This window comes from Culex quinquefasciatus, chromosome 2 (genome assembly GCF_015732765.1).
Source record: "Culex quinquefasciatus strain JHB chromosome 2, VPISU_Cqui_1.0_pri_paternal, whole genome shotgun sequence".
Taxonomy (NCBI): domain Eukaryota; kingdom Metazoa; phylum Arthropoda; class Insecta; order Diptera; family Culicidae; genus Culex; species Culex quinquefasciatus.
Genome location: NC_051862.1, coordinates 157,282,279 through 157,299,231, shown reverse-complemented (window position 1 = coordinate 157,299,231; position 16,953 = coordinate 157,282,279). Strand labels below are relative to the sequence as shown.

Here is a 16,953-nt window from a genome sequence, read left to right as displayed (position 1 = left end):
ATAAATATCACTTAAGTGGTTATAACTCGAGACAGGGTAGCCAGATCTTTAATGTTGTGGACTCGTTGGAAAGGTCTCTCGATTACCTAACCAACGATGTGTCGTATGAAGGATCCGGACATTGTTTACATACATTTAAATGAGATCCGACTACAAAAAAGTACATAAATATCACTTAAGTGGTTATAACTCGAGACAGGGTTGCCAGATCTTCAATGTTTTGGACTCGTTAGAAAGGTCTTTCGATTACCTTACCAATGACAGGTCGGATGATATATCCGGACATTGTTTACATACATTTAAGTGAGATCCGGCTACAAAAAAGTACATAAATATCACTTAAGTGGTTATAACTCGAGACAGGGTAGCCAGATCTTTAATGTTGTGGACTCGTTGGAAAGGTCTCTCGATTACCTAACCAACGATGGGTCGGATGAAGGATCCGGACATTGTTTACATACATTTAAATGAGATCCGGCTACAAAAAAGTACATAAATATCACTTAAGTGGTTATAACTCGAGACAGGGTAGCCAGATCTTTAATGTTGTGGACTCGTTGGAAAGGTCTCTCGATTACCTAACCAACGATGTGTCGTATGAAGGATCCGGACATTGTTTACATACATTTAAATGAGATCCGACTACAAAAAAGTACATAAATATCACTTAAGTGGTTATAACTCGAGACAGGGTTGCCAAATCTTCAATGTTGTAGACTCGTTGGAAAGGTCTCTCGATTACCTTACCAACGATGGGTCAGATGAAGGATCCGGACATTGTTTACATACATTTAAATGAGATCCGGCTACAAAAAAGTACATAAATATCACTTAAGTGGCCAGAACTCGAGACTGGGTTGCCAGATCTTCAATGTTGTAGACTCGTTGGAAAGGTCTCTCGATTACCTAACCAACGATGGGTCGGTGATGGATCCGGACATTGTTTACATACATTTAAATGAGATCTGGTTACAAAAAAGTACATAAATATCACTTAAGTGGTTATAACTCGAGAAAGGGTTGCCAGATCTTTAATGTTTTGGACTCGTTAGAAAGGTCTTTCGATTACCTTACCAATGATAGGTCGGATGATGTATCCGGACATTGTTTACAAACATTTAAGTGAGATCCGGCTACAAAAAAGTACATAAATATCACTTAAGTGGCCAGAACTCGAGACTGGGTTGCCAGATCTTCAATGTTGTGGACTCGTTGGAAAGGTCTCTCGATAACCTTACCAACGATGGGTCGGATGAAGGATCCGGACATTGTTTACATACATTTAAATGAGATCCGGCTACAAAAAAGTACATAAATATCACTTAAGTGGTTATAACTCGAGACAGGGTAGCCAGATCTTTAATGTTGTGGACTCGTTGGAAAGGTCTCTCGATTACCTAACCAACGATGTGTCGTATGAAGGATCCGGACATTGTTTACATACATTTAAATGAGATCCGACTACAAAAAAGTACATAAATATCACTTAAGTGGTTATAACTCGAGACAGGGTTGCCAGATCTTCAATGTTGTAGACTCGTTGGAAAGGTCTCTCGATTACCTTACCAACGATGGGTCGGATGAAGGATCCGGACATTGTTTACATACATTTAAATGAGATCCGGCTACAAAAAAGTACATAAATATCACTTAAGTGGTTATAACTCGAGACAGGGTTGCCAGATCTTTGATGTTGTGGACTCGTTGGAAAGGTCTCTCGATTACCTAACCAACGATGGGTCGGATGAAGGATCCGGACATTGTTTACATACATTTAAATGAGATCCGGCTACAAAAAAGTACATAAATATCACTTAAGTGGTTATAACTCGAGACAGGGTTGCCAGATCTTCAATGTTTTGGACTCGTTAGAAAGGTCTTTCGATTACCTTACCAATGATAGGTCGGATGATATATCCGGACATTGTTTACATACATTTAAGTGAGATCCGGCTACAAAAAAGTACATAAATATCACTTAAGTGGTTATAACTCGAGACAGGGATGCCAGATCTTCAATGTTGTGGACTCGTTGGAAAGGTCTCTCGATTACCTAACCAACGATGGGTCGGATGAAGGATTCGGACATTGTTTACATACATTTGAGTGAGATCCGGCTACAAAAAAGTACATAAATATCACTTAAGTGGTCAAAACTCGAGACAGGGTTGCCAGATCTTCAATGTTTTAGATTCGTTGGAAAGGTCTTTCGATTACCTAACCAACGATGGGTCGGATGAAGGATCCGGACATTGTTTTTATACATTTAAATGAGATCCGGCTACAATAAAGTACATAAATATCACTTAAGTGATTATAACTCGAGACAGGGTTGCCAGATCTTCAATGTTGTGAACTCGTTGGAAAGGTCTTTCAATTACCTAACTAACAATGTATAACATGATGATGTTTGGTTCAGTTTACTGCCATTTATTCAACATCCAAAAAAAATGCGAAAACACATTTTTATACATAACTTTTGAACTACTTATCGAAACTTCAAACAATTCAATAGCACCGTATGGGACCCTAAACCAAGTCGAATGCGACTGGTTTGGTCAAAATCGGTTCAGCCAGTGCTGAGAAAACTGAGTGACATTATTGGTCACATACACACACACATACACACACACATACACACACACACATACACACACACATACACACACACATACACACACACATACACACAGACATTTGTTCAGTTTTCGATTCTGAGTCGAAATGTATACATGAAGGTGGGTTTTCGAGCTTTTAATAAAAAGTTCAATTTTAGAGCAGGATTATAGCCTTACCTCAGTGAGGAAGGCAAAATGCTGAAAAAATAGGTTTTTTGGTGGTTTTTGGCAATTTCTATAGGACAGACTTGGTTTTTCAGTCTCGTAAATATTTTTACCGGAAAGCTCGTCCTATTTACCATAAGTTTGCCTAAAACGTCATCATTAACTCATTTTCGACCAAAATGGTCTGTATTTTTGTTTCAGTGTATTTTTTTCTGAAAGTTCGTCCAATTTCCTACCAGTTTGTCTTTGACCACTTTTTGATACGATGCAACGGCTTCGAGATACAGTAATTTTTAAATTGTAAAATACAAAAATATTTAAATACCTTACGCCCTCCTCAAATGTTATTTTCGAGTACTATTGGCTCCATGTACACAAAAATGGCTTATATAGGCCTAGGATAACATGTCTACAAAGTTTCATTGAAATCGGAGAGAGTCCGGTACAAAAGTACCAGAAAAATTCCTGATTCGAGCTGGAATTACTCAAAAATGAAATAAATCTTTAATAAATATAGGTTTGTTTTATTTTTTTTATATGACATGACTAGAATATCTTGAAAAATGTATTTGAAAATGTGAAAAAAGAAGCGACAACAAGTACAGTCATAACAGTCAATTTTAAATTTTGGATAATTTTAGAATTCCATGTTTTATATTAATCATATTTGTCAATTTATTTTTAAAGTGACTACCACCAACTGGGGAAAATCAGGACTACAGACAGAATAGGTACAGGAGATTTTGGAGCAATAAATTTGGAAATCGCTGTACTATTTGTTTTGTTCTGTTCCTGTTTCACCCAAAGTAAATAAAAACACTGTGCCAAAAAATGGCTTAAATATCTGTATTAAATCGATACATTGGTGGTGCTTGATGATAAATAATTTAATATGATCTATTTTCAAATTTAAATTTATAGATAAACGTTAATAATAAACCCAATATTTTAAAAATAAATTAAATGTTTAAAGCGCTGGGCTTTTTGCGGATCTGTTAACTAAAATTTAAACAATGTTCCCTAATAAACATAATTAATGTTGGTATATCGTCAGCTGTGTGCTATCTTGTGACAACGACCATTTAGTATTTTTGGAGGAAATCGATTTTTAAAGTTTGATCATAAATATTTTCAAAACTATTAATGGTAGAGCAAAACTTTTTGAAGCAATCGGTTCGTATACTATCGCTTAACAAACGCTCCAAGTTTCAACTAATTTGGTTACACCAGTTAGAAGATACAGTAAATAATGTAATCAAAAATCAGAAAAGCACATGTCACAAATGTGTTTCGAAAGTAAAATTGTACTACGTGTCACAAGTGTGCACAGAATTCCCATACAAACTAAAATAGACTTAAATCAATAGTTTAAATGACTTAATCAGTATATTTTCAAAAACAAACAATTGCATTGCCTTCAGAAAATGTGTATCAACATAAATTTGTGAAAAACAAGAAAAAAATTCCACATTTTCCAGCAACATGGATGTCGTGTCACAAGTGTGCACAATCATTTTGATGATAAATTAGTCTATGTCACAAGTGTGTATTGCGATATCCGGGAAACGGAAGCGAGTTTCCAGAACCGGGTTAAAGCATCTTGTAGTGTTTGTTAAGTATAGCAAAACGTCTTCATTAACTCATTTTCAACCAAAATGGTCTATGTCACAAGATAGCACACAGCTGACGATATGCTGGTTACTAGGGTGGTCCAAATCCGGACTTTTTTGGGGCTACCCCCTGAAATCAAAGATTGACCCATCACTAGGCTAAATTCCAAATTTGAGCTCATTCTGACCACGGGAACCCCTCCCTCCAATCGCTTAAAGTTTGTATGGGAAAATCGTCAAAATGTATGGAGAAAAGCAACTGTTTTACTTTTTACCTGTGGAAGGCGCCATAATTATCCGATTCTTATCATTTCTCAAATGTAGAACCTTCATTAAATTTTGAACAACTTTCCCGAAGACACAATATTTTTAGGATTTTTTCCCGCGAAGTTATTAGCGCCCAAAACTGGCCATTTTTGCGCGGCCAGCTGTAAGGGGCTACCTAACAACGATGTTAATTTCCAATTCGTACACGCACGTGCTCTCTCTCAGGTTCAAACTCTCTCACGAGCTTGCTCGCCTGCCTGCCTGCCTGTTTACCTACAAGCGCGCGCTGTTTCTCTGCTTGGACTTTTGTCGTCGTCGTCGTTTTCGTTTGCTATCCGCTGCGCTGCGTTCTTGACATGTTTATTATAATTTTGAACTAAAATAGCAGGTTTGTTTTGAGATATAAAATTTAATGCAATATTTGATCAACAAAACAAAAAAAAAACACAACAATAGATATCATAATATAAGAGCGTGTGAGAGAGAATACAAATTTGATGAATTAGTTCATCCATGAATCGTCATCTGTTCTGATCCAAACCTAATTGCAAACGTTTTGGATTTTAATTTATCTGCTTTTGTTACAAGAAATACCATGCCTTCTATCGGATGGGGAAGTAAAACGTCGGTCCATTTGCGTAAAAGAGGATTTGGGTGACTCACCACACAAATCCTTCGGACGCCTAGAAATGAGCAGAAACTTGCAACAGAGCCCACAAAAGACCCGGGGGTCGTTAAAGTGGATTGCTTTGCTTTTTTACAAGAAATACCATGAAGTTTTTTTTAGATAAAAAAGGAAAGAATTTTCTTTAGATTTTTTTAAAAACTGAATCCAAAAGAGTAACTTAAAGGAAGGCCGCAACTGCAAGATCTGAAGGTTGTTAACGATTGTGCAGAAAGAGATGTTTTCTGAAACGAAACATTTACAGGTAAACTGACAAAAAATGATAAACAGTTGCAATATTTGTTGCAGGTGGTCTAGGAACACAGAAAGAAATTTCCAGAAAGAATAAAAAAATAATTTTAGAGAGTATGAATGAAAATTTGCAGCAATAATTGTAAAATTGCCTTGATTTGTACTAAAGTATATTTTTGTTAAAGCAAACTACCTAAACGAACAACATTTGTATTACCTGAAGATTTTTTTCAAATAATTGAATCATTATCATGTTTCTTTAGCATATACGAAAAACTGCGTGTAGTGCTTGGTAAAACAAACAAACCCTGTTCTCATGACATTTGCTGTATTTTTTTAATTGAGCCTAAGCTGTCTTTTCTTTAAACTATTTTTGTCAGCGCAGTTTTTTTTTGACATTATTTAAGAAATTATATGATAAAAATATCTCAAAACAATCCTGCTATTTTAGTTGAAAATTATAATAAATATGCCAGAAACGCAGCGCAGCGGATAGCAAACGAAAACGACGACGACGACAAAAGTCCAAGCAGAGAAACAGCGCGCGCTTGTAGGTAAACAGGCAGGCAGGCAGGCGAGCAAGCTCGTGAGAGAGTTTGAACCTGAGAGAGAGCACGTGCGTTTACGAATTGGAAATAAACATCGTTGTTAGGTAGCCCCTTACAGCTGGCCGCGCAAAAAGGGTCAGTTTTGGGCGCTAATAACTTCGCGGGAAAAAATCCTAAAAATATGGTGTCTTCGGGAAAGTTGTTCTAAATTTAATGAAGGTTCTACATTTGAGAAATGGTAAGAATCGGATAATTATGGCGCCTTCCACAGGTAAAAAGTAAAACAGTTGCTTTTCTCCATACATTTTGACGATTTTTCCCATACAAACTTTAAGCGATTGGAGGGAGGGGTTCCCGTGGTCAGAATGAGCTCAAATTTGGAATTTAGCCTAGTGATGGGTCAATCTTTGATTTCAGGGGGTAGCCCCAAAAAAGTCCGGATTTGGACCACCCTACTGGTTACAAATTTAAGTGCTTTTAAATTATTATCGTTAACTGGGTATTCAAATTGTCTTTTATTTGCACAACCAAATTTGAATTTCCAAACCAAAGTAAGATTTTTTTTCTATTTCGGGAATTCCCGGGAAAAATTATAAAAAAAGTCCCGGGATTCGGGAATTCCCGGTTTTGGAAAAATACCGGGAATGTTGTCCCGGGAATTCCCGGGATGGACGCACTAGTGGTGAGTCACCCAAAACCTTACGCAAATGGACCGACGTTTTATTTCTCCATCCGAGAGAAGGCCAGGAGGATAAGGCGGGAATCGAACCCACGCCCCATAGCGACTTAGGGATCGGCAGGCGAAGCCGCTAACCACCGCGCCACGAGGCCCTCCTAGATATCAAGATTAATTTTATCAGCTTTAGACCTTTTTTTGAAATTTAAATATGTCTTTATTGAACTTTCTTATAATAATTACATTTCTTTTACATGCTAAGTGGTATGGCCTAATGTTCTTCATCTTTGTTGTATTTTTCGTTTTATTATTAACTGATCACATTTATTTCATTTACTTCAAATCGTGTTACATTATTGCATTGAATCGAATACATTTGGGTAAAAAAGAAAAAAAATCACTTTAACAACTAATCTTAACTTAAAACTAAAAAACTAAATTCATTGAAATATTCAAAATCATTAGAACGAGTAAACTACGAACTGTATTTCAAGATGAATGCTCCAAGAGTTCTTACTAGTTCCTGACGAGTTTTGCAACCACGCAGTGTTGTTGTCATCTCGATGAAAATGTTCAGAAGTTCTTGTGGTGAAAACAGGTCACTGCTGCCTTCATCCGTTGATGCTGGTTGGTTTTCCCTCGGTTGCTGACTGAAACCTGGAGGTGTTGTATTCTCTGCAACTTTTTGCCGCTGATTCAACGGCAATGGCTGCAGATTTGGAACCACTCGAACAGATCCCGCTCCTGGTGACGCCAAAGCAGGAAAATCCACGTCCGTGAAAGTTGGTGGTGTTTTGCGACGATTTGGTTGGTGCCTCGTCGTCGCTTGCTGCCGAATTTTCACAAACTCAGCTCGTTTTGGGCAGCTTCGATTCTTGGTAGAATGGTCGCCGCCGCAATTGAAGCATTTGGCTTCAATGTTCTCCGTTGATTGTTTCGCAAGCTTGAGTTTTGTGCTCATCTCCGCAGGTTGCACAACGACTCTTGATAAAACAGTTCCTTCCACCATGTCCAAACTGCTAACAGTTCGAACACTGCGTCACGTCACGGTGCACTGGACGATAACGTTCCCAAGTCACGATGATGATGAAAATTGCCCGAACTGCTTTCAGCTCAGACGGCGTTGTCGAACCTTTCTCGAGATGAACCAGGTACAGTTGATCACGATACTTGATGTCCTTGTTGTGTCTCGTCATCTTGAAGACTTCGATCACGTTCATTTTAAGAGTTTTGAGCTCTTCTTTCAGCACACTCACATCCATGTCGTACAGGCCTTGGAGGACCTGTTTCATGGGGCGTTTACCGGGCTCGTCATGGCTGTAGTATTCAATCTTTGTGTTGTTCAGGAAATCTCGAACGTAGTTGTAATCCTTTCTGGTAGGTAGCAGAATTTTGAGTCCATCAGCACACAAGCGAATGGAAGCTCGTAAAGCACCAGATTTGATAAACCCGGTCAGCCACTTTCGCACCGAATCCGATGACGATGTTTTCACAAAAATGGGTGGCAACTTTTCCCGTCGTTCAAATTCTTCCTTCTCGCTCACGTCCACAGGGAGGGTAGCGAACTGGTTTCCAGACAATTTTTGAGCGTCCTTGCTCAAACTGCCTGGCTTTGCAGGTAGCGCTTCGGCATTCTTTAGCTTCTTCAAATCTGCCGATCCTACTGGTGAGGACCGCCTCTTTTTCTTGCCGTGAGGCATTTTTGCACTTTTTAAGCACTTTTCAGGAGCTAATATCCAGGAGTACCTCACTGATTGGTGGTCCACAAAGGAATGAGCTTTAGACCTTATATCCATCCAACCTTAAGTTCTTCTACCTTTTGTAACATTTCCATAAGTTTTATTCTCCAAAGATCAAAATATTGCTTATTCTTGAATTTTGTCTTTTTTTAAAATTGAATCCTAATTCGTACGAAATTTTTTGGAATGATTTTTTGACAATAAAAAACAGCGTACCTGCAAAAAAAGTGAGGATTCATTATTAATTTAATATTTTTAAAGGTTTTCAAAGTTTCACTTAAAACTTTTATGCTTAACTTGTTTTTCAAACATTTGTTAGCTTATTTGATGAGTATCAAAAGCAGTCATTATTTTCTTTGATTCCCTCTTTAAAGGTGTCTCAAAATATGGGTGACATACAGAGTTATTTATCAACAAAGTGGAAATTCCGTCGGATTATATGAAGATATATTGTTTAACATAATAATTAATCGATCCCAGACATGCTAAATCTGATTTTGAACGCAGAAAAATACAATTCATACTGTTTTGAGTTAATTTGACTTCCAATTTCATTAAATTTTGGGAGCTTTTTGAAAAAATATTTGTTCTGCCCTCTGATAATTCTTGCCGATTTTGAAGGAGGGAGGCAACATAAACTTAGATTTTTTTTTGCAAATATGAATCATTCTTAAAAAATAAAATAACCTTAACATAAATCCCTTCCCTACTAACCCCGAGTAGGCCGCGGGTAATCGGCTCCCCACCCACTAACATTTACACACAAGATCTTCTGTAATTATTAAGTCAAATGTAATTACAAAAACCGACTCGGTCCTAACCAGGTCCCAGTACCGAAAAGGACCTAATAAAAATAATTTTATGAAAAAAAAAATAAAAAAATAAAATAACAAATTTTAAATATTTTTGGCATTTTTTGCCTTTCTTACTAAAGAAAGGTATAGGTTTTACTTTATGGCTGGACGTCATTTTCAACTTCGTAAATAAGACGATACAGCATGAATATTAATCGGAAAAATCGCAAAAAAATCACACTGCATTGATTGATTTTCGACGCTTCGTCGCCAAGTTGTCAAGTTGAGCTTCGAATACTGGCGCGAGAATGCTGGCGCATATATGTTCTGGCTCGACTTATACTCGTTTGTAGTAGCTTGTCTACCGATGTTTCCTTCAATATGTAAGATATCGTAGCTTTTCGGTTTCTTTTGCTCTGTCCGTTTTTACATAACTGTCCAATGTTTATGCAACAACTTTCGTGACTTATGACATTCATCCCGCTACAAACAATTTGTTTCTCGTGTGCTCTCAAAATCGCCTTTAAGTAGGCTTCATTTTCTCGTGATTTCGTAAGTTAATTTAACAGAGTTCATTGGATTCCAATAGGAACTTTCGAAGCTTCTAAGCTTTATATCGTTTTCAAAGTTTTCAATGTTCACAACGCCAATGGCTATCTAGCTAAGGTTCTCGCGGTTGAGTGTGTAGTGGTGCGGTTGTAAACATAGCTATCTCTGACTCTCTCACTTTTGTAAATGCTGAAAGGCAAGCTTCCCACTGTGCGGTTAACTCAGTTTTGCTTTGCGCCTGCTTTGTTCGGATTTTGGGCTCGTACCAAAACTAGAAAACCAAAACCGCAGTGTGCGTCGTCACTGGCGCATGGGAAGCTTGCTATGCTCGTGTTTGTCATAAACGCTTGTTTGATTAAGAATTTGTACGATTAAAAATATTCTTTGGTGAAAATAACCTTGCTTTCATCATAAGATTTTTTATATCAAGTCGATGTTATGAATTGAAAGAAGTTATATTCTAGAGTAAAAAAGGCTCTATCTCACCCCTGGTGGGATTAAATCGGGTTTTTAAATTTGTTTGAACATTACCAGTCTTGATTTGATGATATTTTTTACAGTTTTTGTCATAAGAAAATTGGCTTTCAGAAATAAATTTCGGTGAATTCCAACATTGCTTGAAACTTGATTCATAAACATACAGCAATTCCACGTACAACAAGAAGTGTCGAGATCAAAAGTGCTTCGATTTGGCTCAAATTTGGCATGGAAGTAGTTTGGTCAACATAAAAATACCAGTATGTTTTTCTTGTTTGGCGATTAAGGTGTTCCAAAAATATACATTTTTCGTCGATTTTCGCAAAAACCACATTTTTGAAACAAAAAAACATATCTCCAGAACGGCTGAACCAATTCTAGTGCGCCACAATTCAAAAGAAAGGTTGGGCTTTTCAAAAAAATATGTTGAGGTCTAAAAAACTGACTGAATATTTCAAAAGTTACTGTGAAAAAAATATTTGCTGATTTGAATTATCTGAAAATGTTTTTTTTTTCAGATTCCTTGTACTATTTTTCATAACATATCTAAAAATTACGAACATCCATTAACTTAATTCGGAGAATTTTTTTGAGGGAAAAAACTGAGTTTTTCGACGCACCGCGCACAAAAACAAGAAAATTATGAAAACAAAAAAAAACAAACTACTTTTTATCTAAAACTGCGATGGCTCGAAAATTTCAGCCTATACAAGTTTGAGTACCAAAATTTTCGTATTTGAAATACGCAACATTTGGTACCCAAAACGAAATTTTTCGAGCAGTTCAAAGCAGAAAGGTTTTCTGACATCAATTTCGGCGAATTTTAACATTGTTTGAATCTTGAACAGTTCGTCGAAATATTTGTTCTGTTTTTACAAATGTTGTAAATGTTTTGATGAAACGAAGCATTTTCATGATTGGGATTGTTTTAATCATAAGCTTCTCTATGTTTTTTGAATGATGTTTTCAAAACTCTAAAAAACAAATTTACCTTTTTTGCTTAACATAAGAAAATTCATGAAAATTTTATAAAATTTGAATCACCGGGATCAACTTCCTCTAAAAGCAAAAACTTTGGTCTCAGAGACTGAATTTCAACATGTTAACTATTGCTCTCATTGTATAAACTGAGATGATTCGATTAATTCGAATTGTTACACTGAACAGTACCAAATGCAAACAAGCCTTTGCAACCTCCGGTGGGAAGTCCTATAATCAACAGATAATACCATTTGGCACGTGTGTGACCAACCCTAAGACCCTTCGGAGGACCATCGGATTAATCTTCCAACTGGTGGAACCATTTCGTTTTTGCTGTTGTCGATGTCGTTACTTCTCCACACACACACACACACACATGCTCACTAATTCCTTGTACCAACAAACTGCTGCGATGCTGCGGTGGTGTGTTTCTCACTTTTCCATCGCTGCTCTACCTTCTCTCCACTGGATTGACTGGACCTCGCAGTTTCGTCTTCGCCGATGCTCTCAACGCCAATGCTCGGAACGGGCAGCCGGGACAAGGCAAGTGTAAGTTGCTCGAATTAACAAATGGGGGGGACGAGAGCAGTTTTAGCAACAACTGCCGCCCCGCTTTTTGTTCTGGTGATGTCTTTGCAGGGGAGAGCAGTTCTCTGGAAAATTTGAGTTTTTTTTTTCTAATTTTAAGTATTTTAAATTCGTTCAAATCCTTTTTGTATGCTTTAAATTAAATATTTCAATCATTTTTTTTTTTCATAATCGGCTAAATTTAACTTTATATAGTAGAAATTGAAATATGTTTAAAAGTTTAAGTCATTGGACTTGGCCAAAGTCGAGGAAAAGGCAATAAAAAAAAAGTTAAATACAAAATGTGTCTGTATTCCAATGAAAAATTAGATGTAATTGGTATTTATTATATTCTAGAATAGTTGTTAGTCAATCATACATTTCCAAAAAAAAAAACTATGCTCTAACGAATATTATTTTTTACGAAAAAAAAAACACAGAGAATCGCTCCCAAACGAAACACCGTTACAGAGTTGCTGGAAGGTATAATCGAATCACGAACTGATTGCGTTTCATTTGTTTGTATTTTCCGGCAACAACAGCAGCAGCATCAGCAGTCGCCCCCGGACGGAGGCAACGGTAACAGTGGCGGCGGTTACGCATTCGTCGACTACTCGGCCAACTCGTACTATCTTAATCCGATAGACTTGACCAACCTGAGCAGCACCATGGGACTGCCTCCGGTGTCGTCCTCCCAGGAACACCACCAGGACAGTGGAGGAGGCTGGAGTGGGGGGCGACCGCTCGTGACAGCTACAACAAGCTCTGCAGTGGCTCCTCCGTCGGCGACCGGTTCCGATCTGGACATCAACGTGATTAAGGATCGCCTCATGACGACCCGGGTGCCGGAGAGTTGCGTTTGACCGGTGACGATGGAATTATTTGTAGTGCGAATTTTGAATGCGAAGGCGAAGGTGGACCTCCGATGCATATCTCTTCCGACGCAGCAGCACAGCATCATCAAGGACGCTCCGGTCCAACTGGTGATGGCACAACGTACGCAACGGTGTCGAGGACTGTAGAAGCTCGAAACATTATAAAGAATTTTAAAACAAAGTGTATTTTTTCGGACTAGCAAAAGAAATCAACAAAAAAGATGGTATTCTCGTTTTTTTTAATTGTGGTGTTTCATTTTGGTGAAAGAAAATCGATGAAATCCTTAGTTCATAAGCTTCAGTTATATCACAGATGTTTGCAAATGCTTTTTTAATTTAATCAATGCGTCAAAATCCGCTGAATAAAGTTCATAAAACTATCCCTCAAATTGAACCCTTAACGCCCAGAGCTTTTCGTCCGCTTAAAATAGTAAATTCATGTAGGGGAGAGTGGGGAGACTTGATCCCAAGCCTGTATCTCGTCAGCATGCGGGTAAAACAATTAGCTTTGTTCTAGAAAGTTGTGCGAAATTGACTAAAACTCATTGTAGAACACAAAGAAAAAAATTAAAAAATGTTTGGATTGAGTTACACACATTTTTCCTAAAAAGTGGTGCAAAAAACTTCCTAGAGATCTTTTTTCTTTGTTTTGATAAGTATAGAAAACACTCAAAAATTATTCAAAGAAATATTTTTTATACATGAATTGTTTGATAAACATATCAACTCCAAAACCCTTACGCATTTGACGTTAAATTTATCGTCAAACTATTTTTACAATCAATTGTTTGAAAAAATGCGTTTAGGGAGACTTGATCCCTGCATTTTTACAGTCACCGGAATCAGCCTCAAGATCAAATAATTGGGCTGGATTTTCGTACATAGTTTCCTTTAGTATATTTGTACATAACTTACTGCAGTTTGAACCATTTTTCAAAAGTTTTGTAAACAAAAATTACCAGCTTTTGTAAACATGCTCAATTTTGGTCTAAAAAAGAAAATTTTGAGTTTTTAAATATTTTGCATGCTAATGTGTTTAATGTGAAATTGCTTTAACTTATAGAAAATAAAAGTTTGGATGAATAAGAAACATTTTGCTTAAGATTTCTTCAAAATGTTGAAAGGGGGATCAAATTACCCCCAACATTTTGAAAATGCCGGTTTAACACTGGAACGCCCAACGCATGTCCAACTTACACGGACGCCCAAGCCTCCCAAAAAAAGGTGGAACGGTAACTTCAACTCGCTGGTTCTCGGGCCTAACTCAACCAATCAAGATGATTCTTCTTTCAAGTGATTTTTTAGTGATTGTCTAGATGATTCTAGAACTTTGCAGAACTTAATTTGAACAAATCTTTAATTTATGCGACCAAAAACTTCGTTCCACCTTTTTTAAAAAGACTGCCTCCGCGGAATTTTTGGCGAATTTTTTTTTTACACGTGTAAAAAAAAAAGTTGGAACAATGTTTTTGATCGCAAAAATTACAGAAAAAAAAAAGTTCTAGAATCATCTAGACATCCTAACAAATCACTGGAAAGAAGAATCATCTTGATTGGTTGAGTTAGGCCTGAGAACCAGCGAGTTGAAGTTACCGTTCCAACTTTTTTGGAGCCTTGGGCGTTGGAATGTTAAAATATTTTTTCAAAACGCGTGGCATGATTCGAAGAGTTTATCTGATGAAATACCCTTATCATCCAAACATAGTTGAATGTTTAAGCTTTCAATTCATGCAAAAAGTTCATAGTTTTGTGAGAAATTGACAGAGTTATGTGCGATACAAAAAAAGGGGATCAAGTCTCCCCACTCTCCCCTATGTATGTATGTATGTATGTATATTAGGGTGGGTACAGATTTTGAAAAGTTCTCAGATCAAGTTCTGGTGTGGTTCCCCTTGTAGGGCATACCCATAGGGACTCTCACGCCAAATTTCAGCTCATTTGGTTGAAAACTGGCTTGTCTCAAGCGAGTTCAAGTTTACATGGGATTTACCATAAGAAATTTTGAATTTTCGTTCATTCGCTCCTACAGGCCTGGGGAAGCATGTAGAAACTTCTAGGATGGCCAGAAATGAGTGGAATCGTCTGGAGAACAACTTTTCCTAAGAGACCAGGTCGATTCGTTCAACCCCCATCGAGCTCAACGGCAATACATCCGGGGTTTTCGGAACCAATGGTTTTCTCCAGAAAAGCAACAAATTTTTCTTAGCATGCTTTGAATGTTTGATGAACACCGCGACGCCACATGTCAAACAGCTACCACGTGGACTAGCATCGCCTACAAAAAATACTTTTATTACTTTTTGAACCATAGAATTAAAATTTATGGTGAATCAGTTAGTCTGAAAATTTCATATCAAGGTTTATTTAAGATAATATTAGTTTCTGAAGCTTTCACAACTGATCTTGCAACAAAAATTACGAATGAAAATTAACTTTTATAATTCTGGTTAGTTTTTAAAACAAATAGTGTTGTTATATCATCTGAAAATAATATCAAAATTACGTTTTTTTTACGATTATGTTTACCATGGCGCCAAATTGGATGAAAATTGAAAAAAAATAATTTTGATTTCTCAAAGATGGTCGTGCAAGAAGATTTTTTTTAATTTGTTTAAAAGTGTTCACAGTTTAATGTAAAAAAAATACACTTGAGCTAACAGAGCGTAGGCGGTTTTAATATGAAATAGCGTCTAAACTACTTTTATTGCTTAGCAATTTTTTTTAGCCAAAGTCATTTATTAAGCTGAATCATTAAAAACTACTTTGTATTGTATAGAAGGTGTCCAAAATGCAAACATATTTCAAAATCTAGCTCCAAATATTTAAAAACTTTGGGTTGTGATTTCATATAAAATATTATTTTTGTGAAAAGGCAGTTTTTAAGGTGAATTCAATGCGTAAGATTTGTTATGGAAAAAAGATTTGTCAACAAATCCATATTTTCTTCATGATTTTTTTTTCATTTCAACGTCGTCTCAATACAATTCTTTATCATGTTCTCTCAAACTGTTCACCACGCCATAATTAATTGCAATTTTATGGTTTTGAAGCATGGATTCATTTTACTCGCTGTCCAAACACAGTAAATAGAAAAATAACACTGCACGAAAATACTAATGATTACTTTTTTACAGCATTGTTGTACGAATTGCAAGACAGCCTATAAATTTAGAATATTTATATATTTTCTTGACATTTTTTTTCTGCAAGCGGTTTAGGCATTAATTGACCCTCGCACTTATTTTGATCATTTAAGTTGCTATTTTATACAATTTTGTTGAAGAATATAGATCAGAACAATTTTCGATAAATTTGAAATTTCCCGGGAATTCCTTGGAAATTTATCAAAAATTTCCCGTTTCCCGGGAATTCTGTAATCCCGGGAAATTAGACGCTCTAGAGGGGTTAGTATTTCTTTTGGGGGGGTTGTTAGGCGTTTGAAATAAATGTAATAAATATAATAAATGCAATAAATATAATAAATATGATAAATATAACAAATATGAAATCGTATGAAATATTAAAAATAATAAAGGATTAAATTTATATATGATTAAATTTATATATAAGATCTTAACAAGTTGCTTCGAGGCTTTAATTATCAAAATAGTTTTATAAATAATGGAAGCAATTTAATGCTTATTAAAGCAGCAATTTAATTTATTAAAATAACAAATAAATACTAAGCAAATTTAAAGCAACAGTTATTGTTAAAACCAAATAAGTGAATCATATTAGGACTTGAAATGAAAAAATTCAAAACAATTGTCAAACCTTGTTTTTTTGGCAGTTATAAATTGTTCCGCTTTTGGCAGCAATATTTACTAAATGCTGAAAAAATAAAAACCACCACAGCAAAACATATAATATTGACCATATCTATATTTATGCAATTAAGCAAATTTAATTAGTGCCAAAATCGTGACAACCCAAGAAATCAAACTGATATATTTAATGAATGTCATCTCCTCTGTGACAAACTGCTTAAAATAGTAAATTTATGTCCAATATCTCTGGAATAGCTTTACTTTGGCTCACACACTTTGCATCCATGCAAAATTTTAAAATTTGGAGTAGTGCTTAACCAGGAAGATAAAGAATTTTTTTTGGTAAACTCAATCTTTTCAAAAGACGAGATTTTATAGCAAATATTTATGTGCACAAAGAAGCA

General features: G+C 36.2%; 1 protein-coding gene across 4 annotated transcripts in view; it reads left to right on the top strand.

Annotated features, from left to right (window-relative positions):
• The window catches only part of LOC6045655 (hemicentin-2), a 149,616-nt gene extending 136,591 nt beyond the window's left edge, over window positions 1-13,025 (top strand). Inside the window, exons 18-19 of one of the 4 annotated variants that reach the window (XM_038254539.1) lie at window positions 11,828-11,883; window positions 12,453-13,025. In XM_038254539.1, coding sequence (XP_038110467.1) covers window positions 11,828-11,883; window positions 12,453-12,770 — 374 coding nt within the window. In that variant the 3' untranslated portion in view covers window positions 12,771-13,025. Of the gene's footprint in view, window positions 1-11,827; window positions 11,890-12,449 lie in introns of all 4 variants that reach the window. The other 3 variants (XM_038254538.1, XM_038254537.1, XM_038254536.1) reach the window with 3 other exon arrangements.
• The last annotated feature ends 3,928 nt before the right edge of the window (window positions 13,026-16,953 follow it).